Source organism: Arachis hypogaea, chromosome 3 (assembly GCF_003086295.3).
Source record: "Arachis hypogaea cultivar Tifrunner chromosome 3, arahy.Tifrunner.gnm2.J5K5, whole genome shotgun sequence".
Taxonomy (NCBI): Eukaryota; Viridiplantae; Streptophyta; class Magnoliopsida; order Fabales; family Fabaceae; genus Arachis; species Arachis hypogaea.
In genome coordinates, this window is record NC_092038.1 from 32,037,691 (window position 1) to 32,056,718 (window position 19,028).

The 19,028-nt window shown below is 29.8% G+C and overlaps 1 protein-coding gene across 1 annotated transcript; it reads right to left on the reverse strand.

The window, feature by feature from the left end:
- Nucleotides 1–10,670: 10,670 nt before the first annotated feature.
- Nucleotides 10,671–12,987, reverse strand: LOC112790151 (uncharacterized). The gene is made up of 3 exons (XM_025832411.3): nt 12,634–12,987; nt 11,862–11,885; nt 10,671–11,258 (listed from the first exon to the last, which is right to left on the reverse strand). Exons 1-3 carry the CDS (start codon nt 12,845–12,847, stop codon nt 10,957–10,959), a joined length of 540 nt encoding a protein of 179 aa, XP_025688196.1. The 5' UTR covers nt 12,848–12,987; the 3' UTR covers nt 10,671–10,956.
- Nucleotides 12,988–19,028: the final 6,041 nt, after the last annotated feature.

Sequence of the window (19,028 nt, forward strand, 5' to 3'; positions counted from 1 at the left end):
TAATCAAATATTTGGATTTGGGATAGTATTTTTATGTTTTCAGAAATTTTGGTCTCAAATATTAGCAAAAATCAAGGTTTTTTCATAAGGAAAGCACAAATAAAATAAAAGCATAGCCCAAGCAGTGTAGCCCAAGAAAAACGAAGCTACGGTACAAGAGGCATGCCTGCGTGAACCATTACCATGCAAGCCACGCTCGGCGGAGGTGCCCCACGCCTGGCGAAGGTGCCCCACGCCCGGTGGCCCTCCTAGCACGCCCTGCAGACTCCCCTACAAGCTCCTGCACGCCTAGCGGACCTGATGCTCCTGGAGGATGAAATATTGGGCTTTTGCCCAATTTCTCTTAATACAAGCTTGGTTTGAAGGCAATTACAACTCTTGGATTCAATCATTAAGGCCCAAGACTAACACATCATTAGAAGCCTTAATCACGTTCAGAACATTGAAGATTTTAGAAGATTAGTTATTAATTCTTTCTAGAAACATAAGGAGTTTGGTCGTTTAGATTTCAGTAAGAAGTTTTCTTGTTTTCCTCTCCAAAAGATAAGTGATTATCTTATCCTTTCTATCTGAAGGATAAGATTAGTTTAGTTTTGAATTTGAATTCTAGAATTTAAACTATAAATAAGTGAGCATAACTTACAAAAAAGATCATCAAGTCCTCGGACTACTTCTCTTCTTGTTTTTCTTACTTTTTCATGGGTTACGAATTCCTTGTCAAATGGTTAGGAATTCTGTTTATGTTTTGTATGGATAATTAATCTACGTTTATTTTATTTCAAAATCTTGCATTAATCTATTTCATGATTGAATTATTCGTTCTTCATTTAGATTGGATCGAAAGGTAAGCGAATTCTTCATGGATTCTTTTATTATAATTGGAAAATTTGATATTTAAATCAAAGCTTGAAAACTCTTTCACATAACTATTTGAATTCGGCTAGGAATAATGGTTCAATTAGTGTGTAACATATACATAATTTTCAACCACTCTAATTTTGAATAAGTTACATATAATTCAGATTAGAATAACTTTTGAAAATTATGTTTTTTTTAAGATTTAACAGGACAGGACTAGCTTGAATATGTGACATATAATTCGAACTAACGACTATTTTTAAATCTTATTTAAATCTAAAATCAGTTTTTGTGCTTAATCTCTTGATTAATTAATTGATGTCTAATTAATATTTGAGAAACTGAGAAGTCAACAAATTGAAAATCAGTTACTAAGTTTTGTTGTGAAAGATCTTTATAAACTTCACGATAAATAAACACGATTGGTTTTTCTAAAGTATATGCATCTCCAAAGTCCTTGACTCTCATCATTACTGTCTCCTCTCAATTCATTATTCAAGTTCACTATCTGTGGCATCCAAACATTCAGCACTCAAGATTCTCAATGCTCCCAACAATACACTCTCTTGTCCTCTTCAATCATCAATCAAGTTTTATTAATCTAATTAGGCTTTTTAATAAAAAATTTGCTTGTTCAATTCTTTAATTCTCGTGGGAACGATATCCACTCACCGTAGTATTACTTGTGCAATCCGGTGTACTTGTCGGTATTCGTGAGCTTTGATTTTCGCTTATCAAAAACAATGGCGGCTAATAATTTCATGTACTCATCTGAAAGGTCCACTAGAAAGAGTGTGATGGCATTGGACACCATAGATATAATTCTAACTCAAAATAGACTAATGACTCAACAACTCTCCTCACTTACAAAACAACTCAGACATAGGCAATTTGTATTGAAACTCAAGCCTTATGTGATTTGTGTGGAGGATCACACCCGAGCGAGGAGTGTGAATTGAGCAAAGAAGACCATTTATAAGAACCTGAATTAATTAATCTTTTAATTAAAATAAAATAAAAATATAATTTAATTATCCGGAATAGGCTAAAAAATGATAAGAAATATTAAAATAGAATATTTAATGAAGACAATAGAATTTAGCGTAAAAATCTTATTTATCGCGTAAAAGCGCGTACTGGCTCTAATTGGACCGGCACTGTAAGTGAGAAAACAAATTAAATTATGAGTGAATAAATTTAGAAAATTTAATTTATTAATTTGGAAATATAAAAATAATTTATAATTGAAAACCGGACAACAATTTTAATGGTTTTGTCCCGAAATTGGGCCAACGAACCTAAAACGCTAACCGGTTGGACTGGGTCCAAGTCGGGCCCAAGCCCAACCTATATATAAGTTCATTAAGAGGCATTCAGCCTCATTATTCAAAAAAAAAAAAAAGAAAGTGGGAGGCGTTGAAATGGAGAAGGAAGAAGAGAGGAGAAGTTACTATTTACTCTAACGTTAAATCGCTCATAACTTGAGTTATGGTGCTCCGATTTGCGTGTCATTTGTAGCCATGCAAAGCTCTCTCCAAGTCCATCATTTTTATCTAAGAAAAGTGGTAAGATTCTCGAAATCTATGCTCCAGTTCCCTGCTCTAACAGATTTGGTGTTTTTGGATTTGATTTGAGTGGGTTTTGTGGTTTTGGTTGTTTAGGTGGTGATTAATCTTAGGTGATTAGTGGGTTTCACCCCAAATTTTATTGGATAAGATAAAGTTTCACTAAACCCTTGTATTTAGTTGATTATTGTGAATTCTAAGTTAATTTTAGTGAAATTGCATGATATTAGATTGAGAATTAGTGTTTGTTGGAGTTAAATTGGCTATTGGAGCATTTGGATTGAGTTTGGTGGCTATTTGGACTTGGAAGCTTGGTTGGAGGTCATTTGGTGATTTGGAGCTTATGCAGAAATCGGCCAAAGTATGGTTTCAGTTAGGTAATATGTAATGTTTCGTGAAACTTAGGCTAGTGGACCTTAGGATAGGATTGAATTGATTGTTGATAATTATTGAATTGATGATGCATGTTGTTGATCATTAATGTGGTGATTAATTTGGATGAAAATGGATGTTAAAGAGTATTAGTGATGATAGATAATTAATGATGTTTATGAAGAGTTGAAATGTGCAAAATTGTTAATATTGTAATCTTGATTTGGAAACTGTAGATTTGGTTGAACTATGAAGAGAAGAGATGGAAAATTGAGTAAAATAGGTGTGAAAATTCTTGAGGTGCAATGAAATAGTAAATTGTAGTGTGTGACAGTGATTTGTTGATGATTTTGAGTATGTTTAAGTTTGGTTTGAATTGAAGTTTTGAAAACTAGAGAACTTTGTTAAATTTTGTAAACCCTTGTTTTTTATGAACTTTGACGAGGCATAACTTGGCCTCCGGACATTTGTTTTTTATGAAAGTTGGGTTTGAGGGCTTTAAGAAGTTTGAAAAATAGGCAAAAAATGTTTTAAAACAAAAAAGTTATGCGCGTTTGAAGTTCGACACTAAAATCTATGCGTACGCAGACAGTGCACGCGATGCGGGGATTGGGTGCTGTCAAGCACCCATGTGTACACGGCACTGGCATGCATACGCGGAAGTGTCACTTTTACAGGCATGTGTGTGCGGCATGTTGCACGCGACGTAAGTCTCCCTTACTATTTTGAGGACTCGCGTACGCGAGTGTAGAAGCGTATGCAACTTGGGCGTTTTGACACCCATGCGTACGCGGACCGGGGCATGGGTACACATGACCCCTGTTTTGTTGAAAATTTATTTTTCTTCATTCCAATAGTTTCTCTAACTTTCTAAACTTCCTTAACTACTATTTAAGACTTATAACTAGTGATTAGGCTTTGAGACTAGTGAGGATGAGTTAGGTAACTAAAATTAGATATTATCTGTTAATAAGATTAGAAGACAGTGACTTAGACTTGAAAAGTTTCTGCGGATGGTATGACTTGAGTGAATTGGTGGAGTGTTGAGTTGTTGATGAAATGAGAAATATAAGAAAACTGAAGTTGTTGAGATTGAGGAAATGAAAGTTATTTTGAACCTGTGATATTTGAGCTGTGATCACTAAGACTGATTATGTATTACTAATATGCGGAGATTTGGTAAGTCGTTATGCACCTGGCAAGGACAGTGATTAATCCCGCTTGTCGAGGTAGCGGTGCCGACATAAAGATCGTGATAGTGTCCCGCCTATGTTTAGATGTGAGGACTGTGGCAGTCTCTCGCTCACATAACCTTCTCTGCCGCAAGAGTGAACTCGGACACTATAACCTGAAAGAGTGTAACAGGCACTATATCCAAAGGGGGCGCAAGAAAAAGTGCTAGACATTATACACCAGGAAGCACAAAAAAAAGGTGAGTAGATCACTATATCCCTGAGCGTGAAAGAAAGGCTACATCCGAAAGGATGTGTCGAGTTACAAGTAATATCATGAGCCAAATAGGATAGACATTCATCATATGCATCTTTTACATGCTAGCCTACTTTGATTACTTGAGTTATGCTTAATTAAATAACATGCCTACTTATTATTTGCTTTTCTTACTGTATATATATGTTACTTGTGCTTTACTTGCTGTGGGATAATGGTGTTTATGTTAGTTAGAAATCCTTAATTAAATACTTCCGTTAATTGAAGCACATTCCACTCCTCCATTTTTTGTTCATCACTTCATCACCTAGATTCGGTCCTTCCAACCACCCTTGCGTTCGTGACAAGAAGCACCAACGTCATCGCCATCTACTGCCTTCCCACACAACCTCTATTTCTTTAGTGCATCATCCCTTAGTCACGTCGTTGAATTCCGTCGCCCATAACTTGTCCTTCCCAGTATAACCAGCGCTTCTTTTTGCCATGTATCACTGCTTATCCACATAATTAATGGTTAATTTTAGTTATTAAATTTTTTTATTAAAAAAATATATCTTTATTTAATTACTTGACGGAACATATATATTTATATGTAAAATATAATATAATAAAATATAATATAATAAAATAAATCTATTCAAAGTATTTAAAAGTATAATTAAAATTATGAACATACAAATATAATAATAAAATTTGTACTCCAAACAAATAAACATATTTTTTTATCATACATATATTATTTAAAAAATAAATATATTATTAAAATTAATAACAGAAATTTAAAATAATAAAATTTAACTTTCTTACCGTATTTTTATAGTATTTTTATTTTTTTAATTTTTAATTTATTAGTACTTTATTATTTAATTAAAAATTAAACAAATTATTTTTATGAAAAATTATTTTTTGTATTATATTAGAGAAGAAACCAATATAGCAGTTTAAAAAATAAATTGTATAAATATTTAAGAGATAAATATGAAATACATACCTAAAATAAATAAAATAGACAAAATGGGAGTACTATTGAGAAATGGAGAATTATGTTGTCTGTTTTATTTATTTTAGGCATGTATTTCATATTTATCTCTTAAATATTTATCTATATAATTTACTTTTGTATTTAAAAATTTTAATATTATCTATTTTTTATTTAAAAATTATTTTTACATTATTTTCTAGACTGTTATATTAGTCTCTTCTTTAAGATAATACAAAAAATAATTTATCATGAAGATAATTTATTTAATCATTAATTAAATAATAAAGTACGAATAAATTAAAAATTAAAAGAATAAAAATACTATAAAAAATACTTGTAAGAAAGTTAGATTTTATCATTTTAAACTTGTGTTATTAATTTTAACAATTTATTATTTTTTAAAATAATTTATGTACAATAAAAAATATATTTTTTCTGATTTTAATTATACTTTTAAGTACTTTAAATAGAGTTATTATATTATATTTTACATATGAATATATGTTCTATCGTGTAATTAAATAAATATTTATTTTAATAAAAAAATTTAATAACCAAACTAAACATTACTTAGGTATGTATTTCATATTTATCTCTTAAATATTTATACAATTTATTTTTTAAACTGTTATATTGGTCTCTTCTCTAATATAATATAAAAAATAATTTTTCATAAAAATAATTTGTTTAATTATTAATTAAATAATAAAGTACTAATAAATTAAAAATTAAAAAATAAAAATACTATAAAAAATACGGTAAAAAAGTTGAATTTTATCATTTTAAATTTCTGTTATTAATTCTAATAATATATTTATTTTTAAATAATATATGTATGATAAAAGAATATGTTTACTTTTTTGGAGTACAAATTTTATTATTATATTTGTATGTTCATGATTTTAATTATACTTTTAAATACTTTGAATAGATTTATTTTATTATATTATATTTTACATATAAATATATGTTCATCACGTAATTAAATAAAGATATATTTTTTTAATAAAAAAATTTAATAACCAAATTAACCATTAATTATGTGGGTAAGCAGTGATTCACGCCAAAAAGAGGCACTGGCTATACTATACTAAGAAGAGAGGTTGTGTAGGAGGGCATGGCGATGACGTTAGCGCTTCTTGTCACGAACGCGACGGTGCTCGGAAGAGTAACTTTGGTGATGAAGTGATAAACAAAGAATGAATGAGTGAAATGTGCTTCAATTAACGGGAGTGGAACTTTGATATTTTAAGAATAATAAATTATAAAATAACTCAACTATGGTTAAGATAAGGACCAATTACAATGTGACACATAATGAAGAGTAACTTACATGTTATTTTAGAAGGGGTTGGGTAGCATTCACCTATTTTGATAGTAAAAGATTTTATTGGACTAGGTTCCGTGGGTTTTTTATCCCTCTTTTGAAAATTTTTTCACGATAAAATTATGGTGTTTATTTATTTTATTTCTACCATTATATTTGTTGCTTGGAGTATCTTTAGAGTTGCCTATTTAATTGCACAACCAAAAATTTATTTTTGGTGCTTTTGCTATTAGATAGGTTCTTTTTTGAACCTTTGTTGAGTTTTTTCAATAAAGTGGTATCTAGAGCCTTGGTTGTTTATCTCTATGCTGATTAAATAGAAGAAAATACTCATGAACCAAATATGGTCAAATTGAATTCCCAAAATTATCCGATTTGGAAGAGCCTCATGGAAGATATGTTGTATAAAGAACTCTTGTGGATGAAAACATTTCTACAAGAATTAGGCATCAATCAAGAGAAGCTTGTGTTATTTTGTGCAGTCAGAATGCTATCTATTTCAACAAGAATCTGACGTTTCATTCCAGATTGAAGCACATAGAGGTGAGGTATCATTGGATATGTCAAGCGCTTGAGATGAAGTCATATGCATTTGAGAAGATCCATACTGATGATAATGGTTCAGATATGATGACTAAGAGTTTATCTGTAGTGAAATTTGATTCCTACAAAGAGAAGGCAGACTTAGTGGAGCAGCCTATCCCACTTCAGTTGGTAAGGGGGAGATATGTTGGTAGGTCCCTAACTAAGTAGGACCCATAAGTTAAAAACACAAAAAAATAATAATAAAACAAAAGAAAGTGGCTTTAAGCCACCGGGAGAGGGAGAGGGAGAGAGCGCGCCTTAAGCTTCATTCACTTTTGAATGAAAGAAAACAAAACAGCATCGACGAAGAGAAGAAGAATTGAGAAAAAATGGTAGCTCCATTTTTTATAAAATTTTAGTATGTTATTCTTTGTGTAAAGATGAACATTAGGATATAACTTGCTAGTTGTATTGCCTTTTCTTTTGTCTGATTTGAGATACCTACTTTGTGGAAGGTTCATGTTGATTCCATCAGTTTTGATTATGTATTTTATTGATTGTTGAGATGTCCTAGTACTACTAGGAAGACTGATTGTATACCCATTATTTTGATGGTGGAAGATTTTACTGGACTAAGTCCCGTAGATTTTTTTTATCCCTCTTTGGGGGGGTTTCTACAATAAAATTCTGGTGTTTGATTATTTAATTTCTGTCATTATATTTGTAGTTGCCTATTTAATTGCATAGGTTGTGAAAAAATTTATTTTTGGTATTTCTGCTGTTAGACAGGTTCTTATTTAAATTAAACTTTTGTTGAATTTTTCCAACAGGTAGCCTGGGATTTGACAAAGCAAATGTTAGCATGGAATTCAAGAAATAGTTATTATTGTCAGCACAAAACTTTTGAACACTTGTTAAATTTTGAGCAATGTCAGAAGAATGTAAAAGCTGATCAAGAAGAAATTTTTGTTGAGTATCAAGATTCACCAAATAAGAGTAACCAGAATGTGCTATATAAGTACATGTACCATTAGCTAGCATGATCTGTTCAGCCCCGTTGTATTTAGAGCCAGCAATGAAGTTGCTTGGATCAGACGTAACATGGTGGCTTAAAAAGGATCTGAAATCGACGATAGAGCGGCAAGGTAAGCTTTAGATGTGTGATAGAAAGGGGTGGTGGAAGAGCCAAATTACCATTGTGTTGTGATTGAAGCATGGTAGTGGAAGGTTGCTGGAAATTTTGATCGAATCTATAAAAGCAATTAAAAACAATATGGCTTGTGCTTCCAGAGTTGGCAAACTGGTCTTGAATCCATATTATTAAATCTTCCACCTCTATAGAACCTTCCCCCTCTACCTCTTCTTCCATTAGAATTTGTTCTTGATAGTGCACGACCAAGTTGTGATGGAGCTCGAGTAAAATTTGCTTGAAAAGATCCAAAATCTGGCTTATTAAATCTTTCAAACATGTCCTCATGAGCCAGCAAGAGTGCTTCTACCTCAATTAGTATAATGGTGTCTGATTTGGTCATGACAGAAGAGATGTAGATAGCATATTCTTCAAAAAGTCCATCATTTATGGCAGTGATGTGGTCTTCTAAAGACAAAGTGTAACCTATTGCAATTAAAGAATCTACAACTTTCTGATTTTGTTCAAGTACTCAGCAGCAAATGTACCTTCCCTCTTGATGGATTTGAGTTGTGCCTTCGATTGTTGAACTTTGATCTTGGAGATTTTAGAGAAATAATCTTGAATCTTGAAGCAAACTTCATGTGCAAAACCATAATCTAGCATACGGTTCTTAAGCTTGAATCAATTGAAGAAAGTAACCAAGTCGTAAGGTAGTCGTCCTTATTCTTCCATTGCTTGTATGTTTCAAATTCTGTCCATGAAGCTTTGGCTGCATCATCTTCAAACTGTTGTGGAATTTTTCCTGGAATTAAATGATCTACAAGCTGATTCGCATTTATGACATGTAGACCCAATTGTTGCCAAGTCTTGAATGTGTTCACATTCAATTTATCAAGAAGAGGAGCAGTAAAGGTATTGGTGTTAGAAGATGGAGATGATGAAATTGGAACAATCGAAGTCATGGATCGTAACACGTAGCTCATGATACCATGAAAGAATCTTGATATGATTGAGCTAATGCAAAAGCATGATGCAGATACAATACAGTGATGATGAAAATGAGTATAAAAAATTTACTGAATGATTATCAATTGATGAATAGAGAGTGAATAAGAATTAGTTTACTTTACAATGCAGATACATTTTATATAGTGCACCTAGCTGCATTAACTAAAAGAGAGAACTAACTTTAATAAATTTTGTTTCCAACAGAATAACAGAAAATTTTTATTTGTTAGCTCACTTCATTTTCATTATTTATTTTTTTAACTCTATTAACCTGTAACAAATAGTTTTGACAAAATAGTACATTTTCTTCAAACTTGCCTCATATATAAGGTTTGGGATCCCTATAAATATAGGTGTCAAGGCCATATACTGTACAAAGCATCATTCTAACCAATTCTATTTATTGATACATTTCATTTTGTATATATTTACTAATTGTTTGTACACAATTTTAATCCCTCTTTTTTATTGACCTTTATTAATGGTCCTTACTATTGATTCTCCTTTAACTATAATTCTAAGTTTTTTATAATTGATATATCAAAGATATTTTAAGAGTTTTCAACTTAAAGATTTAAATATTTATAGAAATGTACTCACTTTTAAATATATGTCTTTAAATGTGATTTAAAAGAGAAGGAATTCATAATTTTCATTTGTGTCTAATGTCTAAAATATTTCTATAAATCTTTTTTATTCCATACATAATTTCTCTAATTAAATAAATAACTTAATTGTTCATAATTTTCATTTGTGTCTAATGTCTAAAATATTTCTATAAATCTTTTTTATTCCATACATAATTTCTCTAATTAAATAAATAACTTAATTGTTTATGAATTATGAAATTACTATTAAGATGACACAATAAATTGTAAATGGAAGATATATTTTTTATTTCAAATAAATATTAAATATTCCACATAAATTTAACAAAATAAAATATCAAATAAATGAACAATAAGTTAAATAAATCAAATACATAGTATTCAAAAAACTCATGCCATTCTAATACCATATCATGATACCACTCATCCCAAAAACTTCAGTTGATGGGAAAATGTAACACTAATGCTTATATCTCTAATACTCTCTAAACTTCCATTGTACACATTATACAAATATTCCATTGACTCCTTATACTTTCTCTTTTTTATTTCCTGAAAATTATTTTTGTAGAATGCTTTCAGGTACTTTTTTGGTTAATGCTTATGGGTTACATAACTGCAAGATTACTGAACAAGGTGGCATTGATCAAAATTATAAATACATTAGTCCCTTAACTGGAGGCCTCAAATATGAATCCTGCGAATAAAAAAATTTCCTCCACGGAAAACCTTTACTCCCTTCATGTGACTTCAGTCATATTTTTAGTTATAAGACGTGAATGCCGGTGATTAATTGGGGATAATAAAAATAAATGTAAAAGAAGAAATGCAAAAAACAAAAGTATACATGGAAGGAGAGAGTTCAATGTATAATAGTAATAAAAGTATACATGTTCGATGAATTTTCAGGGTCCACGAGGATATATTGTGCTGTGGTAATAGCGGACGCGTATGCATTGGTATAAGGTAAAAACTGTTTGATACAAGGACATAGGCGATACTGTTACAAAGAGAGTATGAGAACAACTTTAACCTAAATTGGTTGACAACTCAAGCATTTTGCTTGACTTGCATGCTTGTGTAAAACACGATTATGACAATGAAGAATTATAGATTATAATTTTTTATAGCTACTCTCCTTCCCATCCCATTTGCCGCGCTCGCCGCTCCCACACGGCTGTTATCTTCCTCTCCTTGATGAGCTTGGCCTCAGCCAGCTCTCTTGCCTGCTCACATGTTTCAGTTGCAGCAATGCATTTATCTGCCTCTCTCTGGTACTGAGATGCCACTCTTTTCGCTTCTGCCAAAGTTATGTTCATGTGACGTGTGTGCGCTTCAGAAACAGCCTCCTGCAACTTCAGCTCCTCCGTGAGAAGGTCCACAAACTGCTTCTCCATCTCCGCCTTTAGGTCTGGGTCATTACCTCCGCAATCTGTTCATCAGCAGCAAATCAACAAGTTTGAGCATGAAACTGGAAACATCTTTTATTCATCACGACTTTGATTGAAAATAAGACCAAATCCCAAATTTTCTAAAAAATAAGACATCTGACAAGAAGTGATGCTGAATTTCCACATGGAAAAGCGCTGGCACCTCTTGCACCTCTTTGATATTTTACCTAAGCAGTAGTTAACTAGAGTAAATATATAACTGCAATCATCAAAACAGACAGAGATAGTAACAAGACACAATATCAGTGCTTGAAGTCCAAGTGACTGATTGAACCACAGGGCAAAACTGGCTCATCTGAGTTGTTCATGTTCATAGTAGTAAAAATTTTATAGTTGAAGTTTCATGGTTATCATAGGTGCTTGCACGCTATGATCCGTGACAGAAATTTAATGTGGAACTTGAAATACCTCAAAATGTTATTGTAGAAACTCGGATTTAAAAAGCTACCCAATAAGATGACAAAGAACTAGATGATAATACAGAACATTTCATGAAAGCCATGATTGACATAGTTCTCATGATTGCAATGCACAAACAATTAAATATATTTTTAAGAAAACCATGCAGTAGGAGAAAGCCTAACCCGATACAGAGAGATTGGCCAGCCCTGCATAGGAACATGAATAAGTAAATAGTTAGTTGTGTTAATATCTCCCATTAAAAAATGAATATCAAACATATATGATACAACTAATCATAACATAGTCACAGGGGAAGAAATGAGACATTCATAAAAATATGTAAAACTGAAGGTTACTTCAATAAATAAACCCTCCGATCTTTATTGTATAAGCACCAAGAAATTACATTGTAAACCGTAATTAACAACAAAAGTCATTTCCAGTTTTGATACCAATGATATTTATATTCAAAATTGAACAACGATTATTTCTAAAGGAAAATAAAGCAGCAAGATCAGGCAAAACCATGGCCAGATTTTACAGGGTCTAAAACTCCTTCATTTTAAATCTTGCTTTGTCCCAAAACATTTCAACCTCTCCTTGAACAATATTGTATTGTTAATTCTTCCGCAGTATAGGGTTTTTGTAATTAAGAGGAAAGATTATGAAACTAAGTTCCATCAAGAAACAACCAATATATAATAATGAATTGTAGTAGCAACGCATTGTAAGTTGTAACAATTCAAAAACCCAATTGCAATCGTAGAAAAATATTATTGCATTTCTGTCTCCACCTTTTGATAGAGACTGAAACAAAAGAAAAATATTACTTTTAACAGTACAAAATTCACGTGATGCTTGTTAGATCTAAGCAAATAACAGAGGAAGGAGTAACAAAACCTAAAAAAATGGTTTAAACAGCAATTGTAACAAAAGCTGAGTCGGGATACGAACCAGGAGCAACTTGGAAGAGGGAGAGAGGGGGAGGGCAGTCGCAGATGCAAGGAGGGCAGGAGAGGTTGGAAGTGGAAGTGCCGCGGAGAGAGATTGTCTTCTTGAAACGCCAGTAGAGAGCTGGACCACACACACCCAACGCCGACACAACTGCGAATAACACCAGACACCACCTCAGCCAACCTCCTCCTGGATCAGATCTTCCCCTCGACATCTGATTTCTCTCTCTCTCTCTCTGTGATGGCCCAGTTAATACGGAGATCTAATGAGTTCTAAACTGTGCTGTGCTGTGTGCTCTTTGCTATTATGCACTGCACTGCACTGCGATTCACAATGAATGAGGTGGATGTTGTTGTAAGAAGTTAATTACTAAACGGGGTTAAAACTTAAAACCTTTTCGTTACTTCTTTTTTGGTTAATAATTAAATTCATTCTTAAAAGCGTATTAATCGTTAAATTAGTTATTTTATCAATTAAATAATAATGTATTACATTAATTATTATTTAATATAATGATATAATAAATTAATATTATGTATCATTTGACATAAATTTATTTATAATTTTATTTTTTATATTTTAATAAATAAATTTTTTTAAAATAAAATAATAAAAATAATCAAATTATTACAAAGTTATTTCTTATTTTTATTTTTAGATTATTTTTATTTTTAAATTCAAGCTTTTTTTGTAATAAAATTCTTTTATATAAATAAGTTTATTAAACTAATATTAATTATATACTAAAAATTTTAATCTTTTAGATCTCACTAAATAAATATAATTATTTTAAATATTTTAATCTTTTGGATTTCATTAAATAAATATAGTATTTATTTTAAAAAAATTATATTAAAATATTAAGATTTAATGAGTAATTCTACGTATCAATTTTTCAATTATTGAGTTGTACCATATAAATTAAACAATAACAAAAATTATAATTTTAAAAAATCTAAAAGATTTAAATTTTAAAATAAGTAATATATTATTTAATGAGATTTAAAATATTATATTTTTAAATATATAATCTATAATAATTTAATAAACTCATTTAAATAAAAAAATTTTACTCCAACAAAACTACAATTTGAAAATATAAATAATTACTTAATAATTTAATTATTTTATTATTTTATGTAATGAAAATTTTATTTATTAAGGTCTAAAAAAATAATATTAAAATTAGTAGTATAAAAAATTAGAATTTAATATTATGAAAAAAAATAAGAAAATTTCATATAATGACTAATTTGATCAACTTTTAAAATTTTAGGGATGAAAATGACTTACATGTGTATTTTTAAGGAAGATTTTGATTATAAACATATTTACTATATGTCAAATAACATATGGCATGCTAGATGTCACTAACCTGATACGTCAACCGATAATTTTGTGACATGTGTCATTAACCTACCACGTGGCACTTAACGTGACATGACATCATCTAACTGACAAAAGGGCCAATTTGACTTACGTTTTACCTTTTAAGGACTAATATGACTTAAAAAATTATTTGAGGACCAATTTGAAAAATGAATGATCTTTCATGGATAAATTTGACTATTAACTCCTTTCTTTTTAGTTTTTTTTATGGAGTACAAAGTCAATTTTTTTAAATAAATATTTTTTTATTTGTAATTTTAAATTATTTACGAATTTGTATCGCTTTACTTATCTCGTCGTTTAAACTGTAAACGAATTGAATTTGAATGTATCTCGTTTACAGTATAAACAAGATAAGACATATATACCAAATGTGTTGTGACACGAAATTTATCTCGTTTACAATGTAAATAAGATATGCACAAACTCAACGAATTTATAGTGTAAACGAGATAAGCATCATTGACAGCTCCTTTAAATGTCACTTTCATACCCTTTTACATTTTTCTTCTCCCTCTTAGAGTTTTTTCTTAATATTATTGAGGTATTTGGACATTACAGTGCGTGTAGATATACGAAATGACAATATCAATCGTCTGAATACAATGCGATATATCGCTGGAGTGACCAACTTTCAGGTTAGTGTTGTTATTTTTTTCTTTTAAATAAAGAAACATACAATTATAGTTAGGTACTTTTATAGATTTAATATTGTTATATATGACTATAATAGATGTTGCTCTAGTAACATAAAATAGGTTAGTTGCCAAATTAGTTTTTATTAGGTGTTGGAATATATTATTAGTAACTTGTCTTGTTGAATATTAGTTGCATTTCTGTTAAATAAAATTTTTAAATATTTGATTTAGAAAATAAATTTTTCACAACAGATTTATGGATTTATTTAATTTCAAAAATAATAAATTATTAAATATGACACTATACCTAACTCATCCAACCTTCTTTGTGTCACTAGCACCGATATTCGTCAATATTAGACTCTTTAACTCATACAGAAAACTTAATCGAGTACTCAAAAGAATAGGAAGGATTATCACACTCAAATGCAACTCCATCATCACTGTTTCTCATGTGACAATTAGTATATATACTTATAAAAATACATTCACTACTACTAGACATTTTTACTAAATTTATTGAAAGAACAAAGAAGAAAAAGTGATATGTCTGTAAGGAAGGCTAATACTTGCATATCATTTTTATAGTTGTTTGAAATTTAGCATGTTCTATCTTGTTTATAGTGTAAACGAAATAATTGTGATTGTATCTTGTTTACATTATAAACGAATCGAATTTACGCGTATCAGATACCTATAGTCCGCCGTTTCTCGCATATCATGGTTGTATCTGTCATACTTGTTTAAAAAAACGTGTCTTATCTTATTCTATAAACGAGATATACTCAAACTTAATTCGTTTATAATATACACGAAATAAGTAAAGCGACACAAATTTGTAAATATTTAAAAAATTATCTTTTTCAGTAAATAAAAGAATTAAATTATTTCTTTAAAAAAATCCTACAAAGTCAGCGTCTCTCCCATTGTAATAAATGTTCTTAATTTTTTTATTATTTTGTAAAGTATAATTTTTTACTATTTATTATCTTTTTTCATTGTTTTTTTTATTACACTTAAGAAGTGTATAGTGAAAAATCATACTTTATAAAATAATTGAAATAATAGAGAGATTTTCATTCTTATTCCTATGAGTATAATATTGAGTCATTTGGACCAATGATTCAACTCTCATTTATTTTAAAATAATTATTAGAATTAAATAAACATATAAATAGATAAATTATCAAAATAATATTTAAAAGTTTATATTGCTAGTACAAATAATTTCAAAAACTACAAATGATAATATGCAAAAAAAATAATAAAATAAATTAATATTAAATATCCATTCTCTAAAAGATTTTAAAAGTTAATTTTTAATGTTATTTATATTTTTTTTACAAAGATAAAATATTATTTTATTTTATAAAAAAGTTTGATCCATACTTAGACAACAACGATCACAATAAAAAGGATATCTCTCAACACAAGTGAACAGTACCCAAAGAAATCAAAGCTAAAGAAAAAAATAGAAATATGCAAGAATAAAGAAAAAGAACAGTCACGAAAAAAGAAGTGCACGGTTTGTGAATTCCAAAGTTAATCTTTCTGCTTGAGCTAGAATTTTCTCAGGTGTTGCATTTGTCTTCAAAGAGTTACAAATTTTGAGCAAGCCAAATTTTCTAAAACATGTATACAAACTGAGTAAGAAGATTTTTGCTTTGTTATCTTAATTTAATGAAATTGAAGCTTGAACTAAGTCATTACTATGACGGTTGGTCATGTTGGTTGGCAGAAATAAGGTGCTATCCTAGTTTTATCCAGATTGCTGCTGATACTGGATATGTGAAGAAGCAATGGAATATTGATTCAGGATGTTAGTGATATCGTTGGCACTTGGCAGATTGGTGGAATATTGATTATTTTGGAGTGAAGTCTCTCCATCAGAGATAAGTCATTGTGACTTAACTTTCATAGAAATACTATAATTTTTAGAGTGCATTTGATTTTTAAATTGTGTCCTAGAATTTTCTGTCTCTGAATTTTGAATCTAGTTGCTATTCATAAATGTGATAAAAGTAGAATGCAACATCATATCCTGTAACTACTGAATATAAACTATTTCTCTCCTTGCTCCAAATTAATTTGTCCTTTCTCTGTGATCTAGTGGTTTGACAAATTATTCTCGCCACCTCCAGAGAATAATTACTTTGGATTAGGTTTTAATCCCAGCTTCCATCTTTCTTTAATAGTTGTCTAACTCAGATGAGAGTAGAATTTGTGCCATTGGTTGGAGGAATATTAAAGGGAGAGTTATCACCAAACCAAAGATCTTTCATGATTCTGATAGTTTCATATCTTCCTATTTGCCATTTAATACCCTTCGTAAAAACCTTACGACCTTTTAGGAGACTCCCCCATGCCCATGATGGGTTGGAAGCAATTTCTGCTTTCATAAAGGTCGAATACTTGAAGTATCTATTTCGATAGACCTTGAAAAGCAAAGAGTGCTCCTTAGTGCTCAGTCTCTACCCTTATTTTGCCAACATAGCCAAATTGAAGGCCTTGAGGTCTCTGAATTCTAGTCCTCCTAGTGCTTTCGGTCTACTCATGACATTCCAATTAATCCATTGCATCTTGTTCTCATTATTGCCCTGTCTGCACCAAAATTACGTCATCATCTTGTGTAGTTCATCAATTAAAGAGTCTGGTAACTTGAAGCATGGCTAAAGCAATAGCCTTCAATAGAACCTCCCGCCCACTTGTGGATAGTAAAAACCTTTTTAATGCTGTAATTTTTTCATTATTTTCTCTTTAATGTAGTTAAAAGTTTGTGTCTTTGATTTATTAATTACTATTGTCATTCCGAGATACTTATTTTGGGATCCAACATGTCTGATGTTTAGAATATCTATCAGCTGGTCTCGTAGTAATGGAAAAGAATTATTGCTAAAAAACACTGAGAACTTGTCTAAGTTTACTTGGTGTCCACTAATATCATTATAGGTCTCCAATACTTGCAATATGGATTCACAACTCTGGTAACTAGCCTTACTAAACATGATTGAATCATTAACAAATAGTAGATGACTAATTGAGAGACATTTAGTATTCAATCTTAGACCTTGAAACATAGTATTCTGTTCTCCTTGGTGGAGTATATGAGTTAAACTTTCTGCACAGATAAAGAAGAGGTAGGATGAGAGAAGATCTCCTTGTCGAAATCCTCTGCTAAGTCTAAAGAAACTTGTTGGTTAGCCTTCCACCAAAATAGAATATGAACTAAAGTTACACACTCCTTGATTCAGCTGATCCATTTTTTACCAAATCCCAATTTTTCTATCATGAACTATAGGTAGCTCCATTCATTTCTATCATTGCATGTTTATTTATAATTTATATACTATTTTACTGTAATTTATTTATTTCGATTAAATTACAGTTAAACCGACTGAATCTTTAAATTAATAAAATAATAGATAAAATAATTCGATAACTCATTTAATTTTTAAAATTTTACAAACAAACTCTCTTATACCTCATAAATTCTCAATTAATTGTCATTGGATTAAATTACTTTTTATACCAAATATAAAGTTAACACCCACAATTAATTTGATCCAAAGTCATATATTCACATAAATAATACCATCATATTTTTTTTCTCAATTTGATCAACACTCGTCAAAAAAGTAGAGAAGACAAAAAGCATTTCTCAAAACTCATAAAATTAATTTCACGGAATGCATAACTTGCACATACTTATAACTTGGAGTTTTTATTTTTGGTGACTACTTATAATTTGGAGTTAATAATTAAATTAGTCTTTGAAAGATGAAGTATTTTTTAAATTCGTTTCTAAAAATTTTTTTAATTAAATTAATTCATCAAAAATTAAAAATTAGTCATATTTATTTTTCAGTCACTCCATTTAATAATTTCTATCAATAACTAATGTTATGAAACGTTAATTAATAAATTGATAAATTTTTATAAATATATTTAGTTAACGTCCAATTAAATATATTAGATAACATGTATAATATTAATTAATTTTTCATATTATCAATTATTAATAAAAATTATTAACGAAGTAACTAAAAAATAATTTAATTAATAAAGTTTTTTAAAGACAAATTAAAAAGATGTCTCATCTTTTAGAAATTAATTTGAGGATTAACTCTTTATAACTTTCTATAATCAAATATAAGTATCTAATAGCTAATAAACTTTATGCTTAACAATAGTTATTGGCGGTAAACAGTTTGCATTTAGTTGAATTCATTTTGAATTCTTTTGTTTAAATTCAAATATTTGAGATATTCTTTATAAATTTTATGAATTTTTTAGTTTCACAAAGTTTTTATAATTTTCTAGTAGCAACTCGGTTAATAACGATAAACTTATTTACAAATCTAACAATTA

Bases quoted from the DNA above. Each gene is read 5' to 3' on its own strand.
- LOC112790151 (XM_025832411.3), bottom strand. From the start codon at position 12,847: ATGTCGAGGGGAAGATCTGATCCAGGAGGAGGTTGGCTGAGGTGGTGT. The intron at 11,886-12,633 runs GTTCGTATCCCG...GTTCCTATGCAG, and splicing joins CCTCTTCCAAGTTGCTCCTG to GGCTGGCCAATCTCTCTGTA. The intron at 11,259-11,861 runs GTTAGGCTTTCT...GCTGATGAACAG, and splicing joins GGCCAATCTCTCTGTATCGG to ATTGCGGAGGTAATGACCCA.